Genomic DNA, 21,179 nt, shown 5'->3' with positions numbered 1-21,179 from the left:
CAAAGGTTGAATCAAGAATGATAGAACTTTCACCAATCGCTCTCCAACTCTCAAGTGTGTAGGGTTTGTATTTACACTCAACACTCAGGAAGAAAAACACTATCATTTGCTTAACAAAACTCTAATATTCACAACAATTGAAAAACATACAATTAGATATCAAAAGGACTTCATAAGGGATGTAATGAAGCTAAGGTAAAGGTAGGTAAAATGGGGAAAAAAGCTTAAAACCATAGAAAAACAAAGGAACAATGGAGTATAGGTATAAAAACAAGTGTAAGTATCATGAAAATTCAACTCCTCTTTTTTATTTCAAGACATCATTTTTTATTGTTTTTCTCATGCAATAGATAATCTAACCAGTGTATTAGACAATCCACTCTTATGTTCTTTATTTGTTCTTCTTTTCATTATTTTATTTCTTTTTTTCTCTTTTTCGATAATGAAGAAGTAAACTATGAAAATGAGGTACACCTCCACACTTATTCAAGATTCAAGAACCTATTCCCAATTTGATAAAACTCATTTATCTTCTAACGTAGGGACAAACATGATTTTTGTTTTGTTTCACTAACTAGACACTTACCAAGTCTTTCCTGATGAGAGTTTTTCCTTTATCACTATTACAATTTTCCTTAATTTTTTTTTCTGGAAACTTAAAAATTAAAAGGAAAAAAAACTAAAGTTTAAGTTAAAAACAAAAATAAAACTAAAATTTGTAAAAAAAAAAGCAGAAAAATATAAAAATTGAAAACAACAATAGAAATTAAGAATAAAAAAAAAACAGAAATAAAAAAAATAATTAAAAAAATAAAATAAATAAAATAAGATCTAGAAAATCAAAATAAGATATAAGAAAGTAAAATAAAATATGAGAAATCAAAATAAGATAAAGATATAAGAAAATAGAATAAAATAAGATAAAAAAATATCAAATTTTTTAATTTTTATTTTTTTTAAATTATAGTAAATAAATAAAACTAATCAAAAGAAAACAAAGTTAGATATAAAAAAAAGGAAAATAATTTTTTGTCATATTTGAATTGGTTATTAGTTTTTTTTCTTTATCTACATAATTTGACATATTTGACTTCATAAAGGTAGACATTTTTTTTTTCCAACCATTTACTCTAAAACACAAAATTAACAAAATAATAGTTAAGGTCAAAATAAATCAAATTATATGCAGAAACTGGTTTCGGGGAAAATACCAGTCGGGCAACTGACCGATCGGAGTCTTTATCTCCAACGAATGGTTCTGCTCCTATATTTCCCACAGCTATCTCAGCTATTTGTGCTTGGACTCGATCCACCGGGTATGGATCCGAATCATAAACTCGCCATGGGATTGCCACAAAAACCGGCACTGAATCTAATTCAGTTGCACTTGCCTATGACTCAACCTTAGCTGAGGCATACGGATGAACCAGAACTCTCTTTCTGTCCGGAGGGAATCATTCTTTCTCAATCAATCATGCCTCAACTGGATAAATTCACTTATTTCACACAATTCTTCTGGTCATGCCTTTTCCTCTTTACTTTTTATATTCCCATATGCAATGATGGAGATGGAGTACTTGGGATCAGCAGAATTCTAAAACTACGCAACCAACTGGTTTCAAACCGGGGGAACAAAATCCGGAGCAACGACCCCAAGAGTCATTCTTAATTAAAACAATAAAATTAATTATTAAAGTTCAATAATATATGATTAAAGCTATTGAGTGTGAATAAAATTATGATCATCAACACATCAACGAGAGGACCCATTACAAACTCTATAAATAAGCATGATTATACGATAATAAGTTATGTTTTTATCAATATATTATCATACTCAGACACATATAACTTACTTCATTGTCTTTTGTATACACACTTTTGACCATGAACTAAGGATCGAATACGAGAAGGAAAGAGAAAAATGCATAATAGAAAGAGGAGTATCAATTGTTGAACTGTTAGCGAATAATGTCTAAACCTATGCAAATATAAAACTTAACCTCAAATTTAACTTGTATGTATTAATTTTATATCTTATAATTTTATGTTATATATAGTTCATGGATGTGAGTTATTCAACAAATTTAATTAATCAGAATAATGTTATTCAGTGTATTTTTATACATTCATTTTAAATGTTTCATTATTAAACTATTAAAACAAAATATAAACTTCAAAATTATACTTCATATTTCAATTCATTATATATTTCTTATATATTTTCTATTTTTTATAAATTTATATGAATAATATTATTATAAAGTTTTATATTTTATTTTATCTTTCATTGAATATTTTATAAACTATCATAATAATAAAAAAAATTATTTTTGATTATATTATAAAACTAAAATTGAAATTATATTTAACTTTTGTTAAAATTTATTTACATTTTTTTTATTTTGTTGCTTCTCTCAAGGAAATTAAAATTAATCTCAATTTTTTTAATTAATTATTTAAAATTAATTTTATCTATTATAATTTTTTTATTTTTAAATTTTTTTTTTTAAAAAAATTTGTAAAAAAAGCTAAAATTCAAATTTGGAAGAGTCTAATTCTAATATGGTTTTCAGCATGGAGTCATTGTGCACACTTAAGAATTTGAGCATTTGAAAGGAACTTACACAAATTTTACAAATTATGAACTTACATAGTAAATATATTTAATTTAAAAAATGAAGTACATTGTTTTTAATATTGGGGGTTTTAGAAAATAAAATATGTTCTATAGGTCCAAACATTTTTTTAATTATAGAAAAAGGCTATGTAGATTTAAAACTGTGCATTTCCCGCTTCAACTCCAGTTATCAGATTCTGAGTGAGTTCAAGGTTCAACTCCATGATCACCACCACGCTCAGCCGTTCACCCGGTTTCACAATTGCGGTTGACGCATCCAAGGATCCTCTCGTACCGTTTCTCTGGTTCATCCCTTTCTCTCTCTCGAACACTTGACACACACAAAGTTCCACAATCTCATCAATCTTATGCGTATTTTTTTGTGTGAATTTAGGTCTATCAAGGAAGCCCTAGAAGCTTCGTCGGACGAATCCACCTCGAACCTCAGTAACTTACTCAGAGATTGTATCAGAAACTTCAAGAACAATGACCGGTATCGGAACGACGTCAGATTCCTCAAGATCTGGCTCATCTATGTAATTCCCTCTTCTCTCTCCGAAAATTATTTTCTTGATGTTGAACTCAACACGCTCTAGGTTATAGTACATACAGAGCTAACAATTGGACACACAACAGTGTCTTAGGCTCTATTTAGATAAATTTATGGCCAAACACTTGTATGAAAGCAGAATATAAGAAGCAAAGCAAGTTACATTTTTTCTCTCAACTTGTGTACTTCAGATTTTGTAAACTTTGGGTTGTTTGTGCTTAAAAATAATGAGATTGTAAATAAGAAGCAGAACAAAAAATAGAAAACTGTTGTATTTCTGTTTCTGCTTTCTTAAATAATTTACCTAAAGTTGTAAAAATTTCTAAGAAGTGATTATTTTATTAAGAAATTACGCTTCTCTGAACAATAGTTTAAACAAACATATTTGAGATGGAAGAACTTCTCTAAAGATTGAAACTCAACAAGATACTCTTTGAATAAATTCTGGAATAAGTACTGTAGAAAAAATGCAGAAAATAAAATGAATGAAGTTTCTTATATAAGATAAAATTAAGTATGAATAAATTAAAAGGATTCTAGAAACCAGATTATACATAAACCAGTTTTAATTTATAGGCCAAATTTATTTCATTTTTTTTTTCTTATTTTATAAGTGTTTGTTGACAACTTTATCTAAATAGAGTCTAAGTTGATTTACACATTCTTTTCTTCTTTTATAAGTTTATTTTAACATGTTCACATATAAGTTTGTTTGAATGGATCTTAATGCTTAACATAGTAACTTGTGGTTGCGCGCATGTAGTAATTAAGGAAATCATTTATATTGTTGGAAGTTTGGAATGGTTTACGAGCTAGAATGTGACGTGGAGTGTTGTTACTTTTAAGGAACTTTTGGAAGGGTTGACATTGATTCTGTTGGTTTCTTTGTGCAGATGGGAGTTACTGATGATTTTGTCAGTGTTTTCAAAGAAATGCTGGACAGTAATGTATGTGCCAAGAATTCTTCACTTTATGTGTGGTCTGCAAGTTTATTTGAATTGAAGGGAAGATTGCGTTATGCTCTCTTCATCTACCAGCTTGGGATTCGCAGGTTGGTTTTGTTGATATTGCAAGTGGAATAATTAGAAAATGTAATTTTGATTTACTGTTTGGGTCAATGTTCGATAGGAATGCGAAGCCAATTGAGTGGTTGAGGAAGGCGCTGACCTTATTTCTCAATAGGATGTCTGAAATACAGAATGCTGCTTCAAACCAGAAGGTATGCATATTGGAACAATCTCTTAAAATTAAAAAACAAAATTTTGTGTACTATTATTTTTTATGGTCTCTACACTTATGACAGTTCAATTTTGAGATTTCTAATTTCTAATTCAAGAGTTGTTATATAATGTTTGAGTTCAGGTTGATGATCTAGAATTCATGAAATTGGAAAATAGTGGCATTAATCCTTGGGACACTTCCGCCATGGATAACCTCTTAAAGACTATACATCCTTTAATTATAAAATTTGATGTGAGATATTTTAATCCTTTGATATCTACTCGCCTTGATTAACACATGTGACAAAGATTCAGTTCCCTTATGCTTCATTCAAAACTCTTTCAGGGGTATCGTTCAAAGGCTAAACCATACTCAGGAAAAGTGGTCTTATCTGCGTTGAAGAATTCATCAAGGAATAAAGTTATTGAGATAGGTTGTTCACTCTTTAGTCTTATAGTATTTATTATCTGAAATCTGAGAATAAAACACTATTTTGTTCTTGAAAAACTTGGAGTCAGGTGACATTAGTTCCTAAAAAGTAAAAGTCACACTATTTTTGCTCTGGAAAGATGAAAAAAAAATCAATTTAGTTTCTAGTAATATCGTGCAAAACAATCACCAAATTATTGGCGTGTATATGTATATGTATATGTATATGTATATGTATATGTATATGTATATGTATATGTATATGTATGTATATGTATATGTATATATGTGTGGTTGCGCGCCCCCGCGAGGATTAATGTTTCAGAATGGATTATACTATAGTTTTACTTATTTCTCTATAAGCTGCTTCCTCATATGTGAGCTTCAATTTATTTTACTAACAGTTCTATTACTCCTCTTTGTTCTTATCATGACATTAAAGGTGGAATGAAGTACCTTATAAAGGGATGCGCTGGACAGGGTGGTTTTGCCCAAGTATATAAGGCTAATGTCAACAGTGATCCTGACAATGTTGTTGCTCTAAAGGTGATGATGGCCTTTCAAAGAATTTTTCTCCGAATTGAAGACCTATTGTCTCATTAGAATTTAGATGTATTTTGAATTGAACTATTAAACCTGAAATGGCAGATACAAAAACCAGCTTTCCCGTGGGAATTTTACATTTACCGTCAGCTTGATCTGCGCATCTTAGACAGAGAGGTGTGTTGTTGTCAACTATACCATCGACCCACTTTTTCTAGGAACATCTGATAATTCTGACTTTTACTTTATCAGAGGTCAAGTTATGGTTTCGCTCACGGAATTCATCTGTATTCTGACTGTAGTATACTCATCTGTGACTATTTAGCTAATGGGACACTACAGGTCCGTTATTTATTTCCTGTGATTTTCCTTATTTTCTTCAATATCCCTTTGGTATTAATCTTCAACTGAAAATGCTATGCAGGATGCGGTAAACTCATATGTGGTCTTAGGAAAATCCATGGAAGAAGTGTTATGCATTTATTATACAATTGAAATGTTACACATGGTTGAAACTTTGCACGGTGTTGGCTTGATTCATGGTGATTTCAAGCCTGATAATCTGCTAATTCGATATGCTAGGTAAATTTAAGCTTATGTACAGTTCATGCCCACGTTACTTATTTTCACACACCTCATGCTTGTACAATCAGTATTCTAATACTTCAAAACTTTTCCTTTTTTTTTTCAAATTATCCATTTCTAATTTCCTTCATTCTTTGGTTTGTTTGTACCTTACAAGACTGTAATCTTAAATTTTTTTCTCCATTCTTAATTTATGATGGTACGATTAATGTATCTAAAGGAGGGGTATTTTCAAACCATTATTTGGTCCTTGTTATTTTATACCCTTGTATCTAAGGATTTGAGGTTTACAAATGTCCTCTATATCTACCCAAGCATCATCTACTGGAGGAAAATGGAAAGCAACATCAATATAATCATATAAACATGCTTTCCATATTTCATGAGAGGACTTGCTTGCAAATTCTTGAAAGACTTTTGTTTGATGAGCATTGTATATGATGTGCAACGCAGGCTTAGTAATTGCGTGTTGTGTTAAGTTGGTTACATGATTTTTATTAGTGGATTGTTCTAATTTCATTTCTTGCTATTTTTCAGGGGTAAGGGTGACCTTACAGAAGATGGGTTCTTGAACCGAAGTGGTCCTTGGTGTGATCAGGTTAGTTTTTCTCCGGATGATTACAATTGAAATAACATGTTAACTCTCGGAGGAGGAATTGAATAGAACTTTTAAAAAAATGCTCTGAAACCTTTTTGCAATAGGATGATGATTACACAGTTTGGGGATGATCATCTAATGGTCAGAAAACGTTTCAAGAGGATTTTTGCAAAATCTTGAAAACGCTATCCGATAATTGGTACAAGAGTATTAGACGAGACAATGAAACACTTTTATATCGGTTAACCTCAAAATTGGGTTATATCCACTTCTCCTTGTAAAAGTTTCGTTAATAAAAACTTATTACAAACTTATCAATATCACTTTTCGCTTACACCAAATAAACAAAATCACTTTTAACTATTTCTTAGGAAAATTAACTAAAATTAATTCATTTTCAAAACTACACAAATGTACAAATGCAGAAAAAATTAAACATTTCTTAGTCAAGGTTGCCTGTAGACAATTTTAATTAAATTTAAATTCATTAATCTGTCATTTATTATTTTATTTTTTTAATTAAAGTTGTCAACTAAATTGACAATTTTAGTCTAAATTTAAGTTGAGGTTGTCAATTTTGTTGACAAGTTAACTTTTTTAAACAATTAATATTTTTTAAAATAAAAAATGTATATAATAAAATTAAATTACTGAATATAAGTCATTAAAAGATGATATTAAAATATTTTATGATAACAACATTATAAATGATGATTCTACTGTCTAAATGGACCATTTCTTCTATTGTGACCTTCATTGCGATAGTAAGACCATTTTTTTTGGCTTGTTCTGAATTGGTTGATCCATTTCATTATGCAAACGAGTTGTAATTGATTGTCCCGACTCTTTACGTCGCATGTAGGGGGTCAAATATGAAATTTGGCCCTGTATAAGTAGACCAATAATCCTTGTTTCGAATGGGATGAAATTCAACTTGACATGCCTTTCTAACTGTGTGGAGGTTGTAAATTGGATCATGGAATGTCGTCATTTGTAAATGACAAGAAGAACAAACAGTAATAACGTGACGACAGGAAAGTCGAAAAGCTTGGAAGTGGTCACAATAACACCACCAATCATTTAATCTAACTTTTATATGACTGAGATCGTCCACCATGTTGGTGGGGGTGACTAATTTTTGGACATCAAATTCATAATTATCTGTATTAAACCTTTCCACAAAACACATAGTCAAATCTTGTTGATTTTTTCTAAGTAAGGTTGTGATATCTTCTGGATAATAATGATCCCCAATATCTTCTAGATATTTTTTAAATTATTATTATATATATATATATATTATTTATTTATTTATTTTTAATTATTTTTAAAAAAATTAACTGAAATTGTCAACCTAATTGACAACTTCAATTTAAATAAAATACACTAAAGTTGTCAATCCGGTGTACAATTTCTTTACATTTTATTTAAGCCGAAGTTGACAACTTTAATTAAAAAAATAAGAAACAAATTAATGAATTTAATTAAAGTTGTCTATACCATTGACAACTTTAACTCAGAAATGCCCATGCATTTGCCCATTTGTGTAATTTAGAAAATGGATTACACCATTTTAGTCAAATTCCCTATTTCTTATCTCTCCTTAAGATAAAGAACAAGTATTCTTTTAACACTAAACCAACTTTTGTGTTTCTCGTGTATTCTTTTACTGCCTCTCCTAGCTATAACAATAAAGGTTACAAGGAAAACTCTTTGAAGGGAGCATATAAACTATGAACACTCGTTGTTAGAGGTTACAAAGTGAAAGTTTTACTAATAAAGGTCATTCTCATATATTTATCTTGCACTTACGGAGGCTTTACAATACTATTGCATGCAAAACACTTAATTTCACGTTGAATTACCTAGCATCACTAGTCGTTTCCGCATGAGAGAGCTTCTATTTATATGTATTGAAAAAGACCGTTGGAGCTTGTGTGTGGATCCTCGTCCTTATGTTAGTGCTTTACCAAAGGTTGATAGCCTTCTTGTTGACATCGTTGTCTTTTTCATTCAATTTTTTATACAAAGGACAACTTCTCTTTTGAACATCCCTATATATAACTAACAACACAAATTGAGCATACAAATTCAATAAAAGGTTAGTCTACTGTGTCAGACTCATTGTAGGGATTTATGACTTGCATTTGGAGAAAAGTAGACGGTCTAGCAAATGAAATTTGCATCTATTGATATCTATGTGGCTCAACATGTACTAGCTATGTGTTGACATCTATGCTCTAATTAGACGATCTAGCCACATAACTTCATTCTGACATCTTATGTTCATAGTTTAGACTTTTTGTGCATTATCTAAACTTTATTTGTACTTTAGATGATCTTGCTTTAGAGGGTCTTGTTAACTTTGTATTGGTCTGTCTTGTCGTCTAAGCCTTAACTTGTTTATCCTGATACACTCTTAGAGAAACTATGATTAACTCTTCAAAACTTAGTATTATTTGTTATTATCAAAATTATAGATTGTGACCATATTTATTGATGGGGGATTAAACTATTCATTATAATTTATGGCTAATCTATCCATCTATTGTCTATGTTTAATAACAAGAGACCTTTTTGTTGGTTTTGTTAATCGACGAGTCGTATTGTTCTATCTTGTAGGGTCTTTGCCTTGTTGACTGGGGAAGAGGGATTGATCTGCATCTCTTTCCAGATCACACGCTATTTAAGGGTGATTGCAGAACTTCTGGTTTTCGCTGCTTTGAGATGCTAGCGGATAAGCCGTGGAAATTTCAGGCAAGTCACGTCTTAAATTGCACTACAAAATGCAATGGAACTCATTATTTACTGCTTTTGAGTTTCTCTTCTCTATCTCCTGCAAACAGGTAGATGCATATGGCCTTTGTGCTATTGTTCATGTGATGTTGCATGGTTCCTATATGGAAGTCGTCAAAAAAGAACAATCTGATGGGGGCTACCTGTATCTTCCCAGACGACCCTTTAAACGGTATATCCCTAGTGTTATATTGTATGCAATTGTTACTTTTGTTTATCTCAGCGATTTTTTTATTTATAAGCGTGTCGTTGTATGAAACTTGCATCTTTCTAGTTTCCTGGTTACTAAAGTAAATTTGGAAAATTTAATGCCACAACGGAAGTGCTTTTCACCCTTACTTTTATCTTCAACTTCCTTTCTCATTCTGATAGTTTGCTTGTTGGAAAAAACAGTTACTGGAACATTGAGCTATGGAAGAGTTTCTTCACTAAGATGCTAAACGAATACCCCCATCATGATGATAGGAGTTTGCTGCAGGACTTGAAGAAGTCCTTCCAAGACTATATGGGCTCCAATCCCCATCTTATAAAGAAACTAATGGAGTTACTCTCAAAGCAAAGGGCTTCCATGTGTTCTGCTTAATGCTTCAAGATCATTGCACCCTCACTTTTGTTTTAACCATCTTGCAGCCACTAAGCACCTCTTATATTACTGTTATGAAGGAAGAAAAGTAAATATATGCACAATGCAAGCAATAAAAGACAGATTTAGAAGGTAAAACGTCCTTGTAGCACATGCTCATTAACTAAGGAAAATACCATGTTTTGCTAGTTAAGATCATAGTAATTTCAAATTAAATGAAAACTGGATGCACTCTTATCCACTGTAGAGACAAGCTCACCTTTTGTGTATAAGCACGCATTAGCCCCTGTAATTCCTTTTTTTTTTGTCTTCTGTAGTTTGAGTAAGGTCAGAAATTACCCTTTTTAAGTAATGGGTTCGCGCATGTTCAAATGTATTGTATTGTATGCAGTTATGACAGTTGTATAATGTATATTGCGTTATGTTTATTGTTTACAACATGCATCATATTCAAAAAAACTATAAAGGACTGGGTTCTTTTAAAAATCTCTATATATTTGGTAAGTTCCATGATACTTGGGTGTTCCTTTTATTTGTACGCTATGCTGGTAGATGGAACTTACGTAATTTATTACTGGACAGAGTTTTGAGATGATTCTATAGACATAATGAAGTTTCAATTACTGCCTCAATTACATGAGAATAGAATTTTGCTTCCACTTCCAAGGGCATATGGATGGACCAATTCAGCAACACGTCAACTTTTCTCAGAACTTGATTAACAAGGTGCATCCACTTGGTGCACCAAGTTTATGCAAAAGTGTTTAAATCTAGATATTCAATTTATCAATTGATATGAACAGGAAAACGCTCCCAGAGTCAAGAATTTTGACAAGTTTCTCCGTTCCCTGTTTTCTCCCGACAATGAATGCTCTTGCCAACAAGGAAATATGGTTCTTTGACGATTTGGGTTGTGTTAAATACATGACTATAAGTTGTAAAATGAAGGGATTAATATTTATTGAAAAATGATGTGATTTTTAGTGTGATGGATTTAAAAATAAATATATAAAATAAAAAATAAATTTAAAATTAAATGATATGAAAAAATATTAAAATAATAATATTAGGAGTTATAATATGGTAAATCTATATCACCCATATTTATTTCATCTCTAACTATAAGATATTGCATTGAAATTTTATTGTTTTTTTACAAGAGTTTTTAACTATCTCGTATGAATTATTTTTTGAGCCAAACATTTTGAATTATTTTAGATGTTATGGAATGTCTCTTTTTTCTCTCCTAAGCTTTGGAGAGTTGAGGACTTCAATTTTAAAAATTTAAACTTTACTTGTTATTTTTTTTCTTTATATATTAGTATTAATTATTTAAAAGTAATTTTGAAAAATATTATAATTACAGATAAATTTAATATTATTAATTATTTTTTAGCGAATTAATTATAATCATACGCTGCAGTTTACATCTCGACTATTTACACAATATAAGCAAGATAACTTTGGTTCTATAAAAAATACTAAACGTTTTGTAGGAGTGAGTTTGGATTAGAAGATGAGGGATAAAAATTGATGAAGAAATAAATAATAGTGGTAGATTGACAGAGATAATTTTTTAAAAAATAGTATCAATTTTCATCTATCTCTACTCATTTTTTCCTATTTTTATCTTTATCTTTTTATTATTTTTATGCAACCTTATTTCTAACTTTATTAATAATCTATTTAAATCCTATTTATTTTATTATATCTATTAAAAATGGGTATTTGTTTTTGTATCTCCTTACTTACCAATATGAAAGTTCCATTTTGTTTCTTTTTATTGTACAATTTTGAAGTTATAAGTATCTTTCAAATTGTTCAATTTAGAAAAAAAAATTGGATTGTGGAAGATACTTTTAAATTTTAGATTGTAGAATTAAAAAGGATAAATTAATATTTTTTTATATCTACAAGGAAAGTATGGAAAGAAATACCCATTGCAAATGGTAGCAGGAGTAACTGTTTTTCTAACTGAGGTATATTTTCTGATAAGCCCAATTCGGTATATCTATCACTATGATTATTCATTTCATTAATATCAATAATAATATGTATTTAACTCGACTAATTACTTTAAAATCGTATTTACGATTATTTTTAGTCAATAGTAAAAAAAGTATACACCAATTCCTCACTTTTAAGTAAATCACATATAAATTTGTTTTAATAACAAAAAATTAGACTACTTGTATTTTATCATTTTCTACTTACACCAAATTTTGTTTCAAATCTCGTACTGATTAAATTTTTTAAATTAAAAACAAAAAATTATTACTATTTATTTATAAAAAACTGTATCATGTAGAAAATAAAGACTTAGATTTAAGAAACCTTTGGCATGTAAATTTGTTTAAAAGAAAAAAAAAATTAAAATACTGTATCTTAAAAAGGTTCACCAAAATACTTACATATGTTCTAAAGTATAAAAATTTGAGTAGATTAGTAGATAAGAAAGAATTTGGATGCAGGGATGAAGAGAAATGAACACACAACAGTTATACTGGTTCACTCAAATGAGCTACATCCAGTCTCTCTTAATCCAAGGTGAAATCCACCAAACAAAATGTACCAAACACACTTACACAGCCACACAGCCACTGTTCTTGAACCTACAAGAAACTTGGCACTGAAAAACATTATTTCAGCACACACTCTTCAAGAAACCCTATCAAGAAGAGTTTAGAACCACACTTCTAAAAAAAAGAAATATGAAACGAATACACCTGATAGAGGATGTAGAAATCTACCTTAGACCAGTAGAACAGATTACTCAAACAGTAGCAACACCTCTCACCAAGCCTTAGAACCAAACAATAACAAGCACACTTTTGATTTTTGAAATCTTTCAAGAACACATGCTAATTCTCTGTAAATCCTTAATTCTCTGATGTAAAACTTTTTCTCAAATGTATGATTCTTATCTAAACGTAGGAACAAGTTTTCTTTTTATAGAAAAACAACTATTAACAAATTTTCAAAAAACAGTTAAAGCTGTTATAAAAAAGACAGATTGAAAATAAAAGGAACAGATTTATTTTCAAAAGCAGTTATGTGAAGGAGACTCAGTCAACCATTCTGGTGCAGGAACAAAACGAAAAAACCATTTAAGATAAACATGGCACCAGACTAAAAAGAATCTATTCATTTACAGATGAACAGATTTATTTTTCAAAACGATAACAGAAAAGACTTAATTATCGAAACACAGTCGTTTTGAAAGAGAGAAGACTTAGTCAAAATACTTGATGCACAAAACCTGATTTTCAAAAGCCTTAGTCAATGCATCAGTTTAAAAAAGAATCTGTTTATTTAGAAAAGAACAGATTTATTTTTATACAGTAAATGTGTTTTTTGCAAAACATGTGAAAAACAGTTTCAGAAAATTTGTGCTTGCTTTTATCACATGGTCAGGGGTTGAGAGGTGAGTTACCCAATAGAAAGCCTACTCTTAAACAACCTCTAACCTATACCTAAGACATTCTTAAAGCAAATACAACTATACATGAAAAGTACACAAATGGCTTCATCAAACACATGTCTTGAAGGGGCAACAACCATCTTCAACAATCTCCCCCTGTTTGATGGAGACAAATCCCCATAGCTCTGTTGCTTTAAGAACCTGTACTGCACCAAATACTAAACCAGAAAATTGAAACATTGCATAACATGTAAATCAGTTTTAAGGTGCAAAATGTAACTTCCTGTTTCAGCTAGCTTCACTTAGCATGGTGAGCTATTTTTCTCCCCCTTTGGATTCATCAAACAACATTTAAGCATAGAGAAAGATAAAACAGAAACACAACCATAACAGTCCAGAAAACAAATACAAATTGTTCAACATTACAGAAATATAATTTGATGAAAGAAAAGCATGGAAAACAAGATACTTCTAATCTTTGTAATATAACTCTGCAAGCTGCAACTGAACTCCTTCAATTTGATCATCAAGGTGCTGAAACCTTGCTTGAGTGGTCTCAAAATATGCTCTCTATTCTGCTGTCATGGCATCAAGGCGATACAGAACTTGCCTTTCAAACATGGATAATGGTTCACCTCTGTACTCTGGAGTTTGATAGGCAACGATAACATTTTGATGAGTTGCAACAACTTCTTTATGCACTGATTGGGAAGCAGGTGAGTCTACTCTGATTTCTACAGATGGAGAGCTTGTCCTATGACTTCCAGCATGACCAGCAGATGGCTCTTGCTCGTAGGAGTGATGGATAACATAACATGAGTGTTCTGCAGCTTGAACCGTGTCATCTTCCATGGGAACAGCCTCATCTCCATCTTCATTGTTGAGACTTGAGGCTCCACATTCTTTTTGAGGATCCTTACCTTTGAGAATTACCCAGTTGTCCTCCACTTTATGAAATTTCATTTTTGTGAGAGTTGAGTTGTCAATCTCACTTACAGCTTTGATGGTTTCATTTCGCTCATTGGAAGTGTCAATGCCAAAGTGGTCAATCAATTTTGAAACAAGTATAGCATAAGGAAAGCGATAATCAGTTAATCTTTTGGATTTCAGCATATGCTCATTGATGATATAAACCCAGTTAACCTTGATCAGATTCATGATGCAGTATAAAAGGATTAAATCCTCTTCATGTAAAACAACATGATTTGTACCTCTTGGGATGAGCTGTCATGCTATAATGTAGGCAACAAGACGTGGTGTTAGGTTCAAATGACCTGCATGGAATTTTCTTATGCTCTGGGCAGAGGTCCTCATACAGCTTTTGTAATATTGAAGTTTGTTGAACTCCTGAATCCCACTTGTGTTCCCTTTTCCAACCTTTAGACTAGAATACTTGATTCCAGCCACTGAATTCCAGACATCACTTGTGACCTTCATTTTGATTCCTTTCACATAGGAAACAATGTTCTTTCCATCCAAGGTTAGATTAGTGTAAAACACCTTAACTAAATCAGGATACACATTACCAGTTAATTCCAGCAACTTTTTCAATTTCTGGTGCTTCAATGCAGACCTTGTTTCAGCCAATTTCTCTGATTTCAGCCAGTTGAAATCCAGCACCTTGGGTATGTTAATCTGTTTTCTGCTCATTTCGTGAATGTAGGCATTGATACCCTCTTCATCTCCAGCGAACCAGCCTTCCAGCACACCTTGAAAGGTGCTTTGCTTGTCCTGATTTTTCTTTTTCTGTCTTGAAGAAGAAGCCATGGTTGAACCAGAATTTTCTTGTGTTTCAAATGGTGAGAACCGAAAATGGACAACCAATGTGGGTAGCAGATTTTTACACAGATTTATATTGTAAAATGAATGAGTTGATGGAGCAGTTATGAATGGATATGCATGAAGATTTTATGCTCTGAAATTGTGCAGAGAATCTTTGAAAATATGCAGCAAATATTTAGGGTCACGATGCACACATACCATACCTTCATTGAGTAGCCAATGCATCAAATCGGTTACATAACCATGACCAGAACCGTCAAAGGTACAGTGGTTAATGCCCACTAAGTCAGTCAATCAGTCAAAGATCACTTTCTCTTTCCTAGTCATCAAAGCATATGAGTACCAAAAATAAACACATTTAATTACAAATAAACTGATTGAATTTTTCACTGCGAGGTACAATTGACATTGATAATTCCCAATTCATTAAGCAGAAAATTAAACCTATCTTTAGCCAATAGTTTTGTGAACAAATCTGCAAGCTGTAAATCTGTACCAATAAACTTAATCTCACATGTTCCATTTGAAATGTGTTCCCTTAGGAAATGATGCCTAATTTCAATGTGTTTGGTTCTAGAATGCATAACAGGATTTTTGGTTAAGTTGATTGCACTTGTGTTATCACACAACAGAGGTATATGGTTAAGTAAGATACCAAAGTCATTCAATTGTTGTCTTAGCCATATGGTTTGAGCACAACAACTCCTTGCTGCAATGTACTCTGCTTCAGTAGTGGAGAGAGCAACACATGCCTGTTTTTTGCATTGCCATGAGATCAAACTTGATCCAAGCAAGTGACAGGTACCACTGGTGCTCTTCCTAACAATTTTGCAACCTGCAAAGTCTGAATCAGAATATCCAGTTAAACTCAATGAAATGTTACCTGGATACCACAAGCCAACTTCTTTAGTTCCTTGCAAATATTTCAGAATCCTTTTGGCAACATTGAAGTGTGATTCTTTAGGAGCAGATTGAAACTGAGTACACATGCATACTGCAAACATTATGTCAGGCCTGCTGGCAGTGAGATACAATAGAGATCCTATGAGTCCTCTATATTTGGTTTCATCAACAGAAATTTCAGCTTCATCATGATCCAAGTGACAGCTAGTTGAGAAGGGTGTGCTGATTGGTTTGCACTTGTCCATTTCAAATTTCCTTAGCAGATCTTTGCAATACTTAGCTTGATTTAAGAAAATGCCTTCCTTGAGTTGTTTGACCTGCAAGCCTAGAAAATAGTTCAACTCACCCATCATTGACATTTCAAACTCACTCTTCATGATTTCCACAAAAGTTTCACACAATTCTTCATTGTTTGATCCAAAAATGATGTCATCCACATATACTTGTACTAGAATTGTGTCATCTCCTTTCTTCTTAATGAACAAGGTTTTATCTGATGTGCCTCTGTTATAGCCTTGTGAGGTGAGGAAATCACTTAGCCTCTCATACCATTGCTTAGGAGCTTGCTTGAGCCAATAGAGAGCCTTTTTAAGTTTGAACACGTGTCCTGGATGTTGATGGTCTTCAAAACCTGGTGGTTGTGAAACAAATACCTCTTCATTTATATAACCATTCAAGAAGGCACTCTTCACATCCATTTGAAATAGTTTGAACCCTTTGATGCAGGAGAAGGCAAGTAGCAATCTAACAACTTCTAACCGAGCCATTGGTGCATATGTCTCATCATAGTCTATTCCTTCTTCTTGATTATACCCTTTAGCCACTAGCCTAGCCTAATTTCTGGTAATCACCCCATGCTCATCCATCTTGTTTCTGAATACCCATTTTGTTCCAATTATATTCATCTCAGGTATTCTAAGAACAAGAGTCCAGACCTCATTTAGAGCAAATTGATTCAGTTCCTCTTGCATGACCAGAATCCAGTTGCTGTCCTTGAGAGCTTCATTCAGATTTTTGGGTTCCACTTGAGATACAAAGGCCATTGTTTCACAGAAGTTATTCAAGGATTTTCTAGTTGACACTTCTTTCTCAATGTTCCCAATGACATTATCAAGGGTTAGATCTCTCGGGGTTTTCCACTCTTTTGGTAAACCTGTAGACACAGTAGGTTCTTGCATAACATGTGTATCAGCAGTATCAATATGAATCGATTCATTTTGATTTAAAACAGATTTAAATTCATTACAGTCAAAGTCATCAACAACAGTTTTAGATATGCTATGATCTGCTTCATTAAATACAACATGCATTGATTCTTCTACTGTGAGCAATCTTTTATTGAAGACTCTATATGCATGACCATTCAAAGCATAACCAATGTGCACACCTTCATCAGATTTAGCATCAAACTTACCTAAATTCTCTTTGCCATTATTCAATACAAAGCATTTACACCCAAGACTCTAAGGTGACTCACACTAGGTTTTCTGCCCTTATACAATTCATATGGAGTTTTCTTAAGAATGGGTCTAATTAAGGTTCTGTTTAACACATAAGCTGCAGTATAGACTGCATCTGCCAAAACATATTTAGGAAGCTTAGATTCATTTAACATAGTTCTAGATAGTTCCTCTAATGATCTGTTTTTCCTTTCAACTACACCGTTTTGTTGGGGAGTCCTAGGGGCTGAAAAGGTATGTGATATCCCATGCTTCTCACAGAACCTCTCAAATCTAGCATTCTGAAACTCTCCCCCATGATCACTTCGAATTGATTTTATGCAGCAACCATTTTCATTATGTAAAACCTTTGCTAATTTCTTAAAGGCATTGTAAGCATCATTTTTATGTGCAAGAAACAAAGTCCATGTAAATCTAGAGTAGTCATCCACGACAACTAAATTATACAAATTTCCATCCAAGCTAGCAACTCTAGAGGGTCCAAATAAGTCCATATGCAATACATCCAAAGGATTTTTAGTAGAGACAATATCTTTTGAATTGAAAGAGGATCTGATTTGTTTACCTTTCGCACAAGCATCACAGAGCCTGTTATCCTAAAATTTAATGTTAGGTAAACCAGAAACAAGATCTTTAGATTTCAGTTTATTTAAGTGATTAGTGTGTATGTGAGCTAACCTCCTGTGCCACAGCCAAGACTCATCACTTCTAGACAGTAAACACTCATTTGAAGAGATAGTTTCCATGATATCCAAGATGTATATGGTATTCACTCTCTTACCAGTAAACAACACCTTACTAGAGGAGTCACTTGAGATTGTGCAGCCCTTTGACTTGAAGTTCACCTTGTATCCTTTGTCACAAAATTGACTGATACTGAGAAGGCTATGCTTGAGTCCTTCTACATAAAACACATTCTCAATAGTGGTTGAATTCCCTGTTCCAAAAGTGCCTCTGCCCAAAATTCTTCCTCGGTTATTATCACCATAGGTTACATGTCCCTCTGCTTTGAGCTTCAAGCTAGTGAATTTTGTAAGATCTCCAGTCATATGTTTGAAACAGCCACTGTCCAAGTACCATTGATTTTTCTTGCTGCCTATCTGCAAAACAGAACAAAGATGATACAAATGGTACCCTTTTCAGTATACGGTCCAGCACAAATTAAAACCTTCCCTTTGGTAGCCATTTTGCTAAGTTCTTAGGAACAAGATGCTTTCTAGCAATGCATGACCTAGAGGTATGACCAGATTTCATGCAGTAAAAACAGGTTACATGAGATGCCTTTTTGCCACTGTTAAAAGCTAAAAAACCAGATTTTGCTGGAACAAAAAAACTTGAAAGCTTTTTGACATTGGTTACATTTCCAGGGTTATAACCAATACCATTCTTGTTGAAAACAGCATTCTGTGAGCCAAGGAGAGACTCAATGTTCTCTCTTCCCTTGGTGAAATTGGAAAGGATTTTTAGCAAATACTCCACTTGTTTTTCCAATTTTTTGCAGTTTTCACAGGTTTTAATAGAGGCATGCAAGCATGTTAGTTCAAGGCTTACCAAATCTGTTTTGGCCTTATGCAGTTCTTCCTCAAGTGTTTTTACTTTAGGTGCAAGCACATTATTTACCTTTTGCAATTACTGCATATTACAGCTAGCCTATTTGCTTCATCATGTGTTTCCTTGAAAGCAGCAAGCAATTGATCATAGTTATCAGATTCCATAGAGAATACTTACTGAATCAGAGATTGACCCTTCATCTTTCATCATGAAGCACAAATTGTTTTCCTCACTCTCAGTTGAAGAGCTGCTGGTTGAAGATACTTCATTCTCTTCCCATGAAATGTAAGCTCTTCTCCCTTTGCTCCTTTCAACCTTCTTGCTGGCAGATTTGTCCTTTTATTGATTGTTTGGACAATCCATTTTGATGTGCCCTGTTTTGCCACAGGCAAAACAAGTATAGTTAGAGGAATTTGAGTCATTAGGTTTAGGATACCTTCTTTTTTGTTGGTTCCTATCTCTGCTTTTCTTCTTCAGGAATCTACTGAATCTCTTTGTAAGTAGGCTAATTGTATCATCATGTTCAACATCTTCTTTTTCCTCACTAATCTCATTCTGTTCACTTGCTTTCAGTGCAAGTCCTTTGGGTTTTCTTTCCACTGTTTCCTGCTCTTTGAGTCTCTTGAGCTCCAGTTCATGCTCCATTAATTTCCCAAAGAGTGTAGCAGTTGACAGCTTTGACATATCACGGCTTTCTGATATGGCAGTCACCTTGGGTTGCCAGCTTCTGTCGAGGCACTTCAGCACTTTTATGTTGAGTTCCTCTCTGTCAAATTCCTTTCCCAAACCAGTAAGGTGATTCATAATATGAGTGAACCTTTTCTGCACATCAACAATGCTCTCCTCGGATTGCATTCTAAACAATTCATATTCTTGGATGAGAGAATGTTTTCTTGACCTCTTCACATCTTCAGTACCCTCGTGAGTGACTTCCAAGACCTCCCACATCTCCTTACCTGAACTACATTGGGATATCCTGAAGAACTCATCCATTGTTAATGAGGAGGTTATGATGTTCTTGGCCACAAAATCATATTGAGCCTTCTTCCTTTCGGTCTCATTCCATTCAGTCTCATTCCATTCAGATCTTGGCTTTACCACTTCTTCATCCTTGACAACCTGCATTGGCACATAGGGTCCATGGACCACAGCTTCCCAAATAAACGAGTTAATAGATTCCATGAAAATTTTCATTCTAATTTTCCAAAAGGCATAATTCATTCCATTGAACATAGGTGGTCTACTAACAGAAGATCCCTCAGCAAAAAACACTTTAAACTTAGACATTATTGCAAACCAACTTGATTAAAATACAAGTCCTAACTCTTGATACCAATTGTTGGGTTCAATAGTGTCAAAGTTCAAGAGGGGAGGGGGAGGTGAATTGACCTTTGAAACTATTGAACCTAACATTTCCTTCTTTCACTTGCTATTTTTCAGTTAAGTATTTATCCTCTCTTAGTCTTTTCAATATTTTCTTAATTTCTATCTCTAAAGTAAGTTTTAATAACATTTTAAAAATAATCAATAATTAAAAATAGTCTTACGCCACAATTAAAATGATTTATTATAAATTTAAAACATAATTAATAAAATCAAATATTTATTACAAGTTATAATTATATAAAATACACAATTCTTTTACATGTTAAATCTTTTAAATGAAATTACTCAAATAAACTCTTTCCAATATTATTTACCTAACTAAATTCATTTAATTATTGAAGAGTCAAATTTTCATAATAAAACTATAATTTTATACTTATATCTTTTCTCATACCTAAACTATAAACTAAATTGAGTGTTCGAGTATAATAGTAGGTATCGTGTAGAGATTTGAAAGATGCAATTGAGAAAGTTCCAAATTCGTAAGAACATTTTGTTTTATTTATTTTCAAATAAAAAATAAAAAATCAAGAATTGAATTCTTTCTGACTAGTCAATTTGTCAACCTATAGAGTAAAAAAAGGGTAGTTTAAAAATTAAAACGAAAATGAGTTTGTTTGGGTAATTATTTTTTTAAATCAGTTTATTTTGGAAAATAATTCTTCTGTAAAATATTTGGAATGGTTTTATTTGTTTATTTTTATTTTAATTATTGTCATTATTATATTATTATTATTTAGAAGTATTAGGA

The 21,179-nt window shown here is 32.3% G+C and overlaps 1 protein-coding gene across 2 annotated transcripts; it reads left to right on the top strand.

Moving 5' to 3' along the window:
- Positions 1–2,768: 2,768 nt before the first annotated feature.
- Positions 2,769–10,417, top strand: LOC137830387 (mitotic checkpoint serine/threonine-protein kinase BUB1). 2 transcript variants are annotated; one of them, XM_068637687.1, is made up of 14 exons: positions 2,769–2,925; positions 3,015–3,156; positions 4,064–4,221; positions 4,299–4,389; positions 4,533–4,643; positions 4,737–4,824; positions 5,263–5,366; positions 5,469–5,540; positions 5,616–5,705; positions 5,788–5,945; positions 6,486–6,546; positions 9,169–9,303; positions 9,393–9,514; positions 9,736–10,417. In XM_068637687.1, the coding sequence occupies exons 1-14, from the start codon at positions 2,843–2,845 to the stop codon at positions 9,923–9,925; spliced, it is 1,605 nt and encodes a 534-aa protein (XP_068493788.1). In that variant the 5' UTR covers positions 2,769–2,842; the 3' UTR covers positions 9,926–10,417. The 2 variants fall into 2 exon arrangements, with proteins under 2 accessions (XP_068493788.1, XP_068493800.1); XM_068637699.1 differs by having other exon boundaries at positions 9,169–9,307; positions 9,397–9,514.
- The last annotated feature ends 10,762 nt before the right edge of the window (positions 10,418–21,179 follow it).

The sequence above is a fragment of the Phaseolus vulgaris genome, chromosome 11 (assembly GCF_000499845.2).
Source record: "Phaseolus vulgaris cultivar G19833 chromosome 11, P. vulgaris v2.0, whole genome shotgun sequence".
NCBI classification, from domain to species: Eukaryota; Viridiplantae; Streptophyta; class Magnoliopsida; order Fabales; family Fabaceae; genus Phaseolus; species Phaseolus vulgaris.
This window is presented reverse-complemented; position numbering and strand designations above follow the sequence as displayed.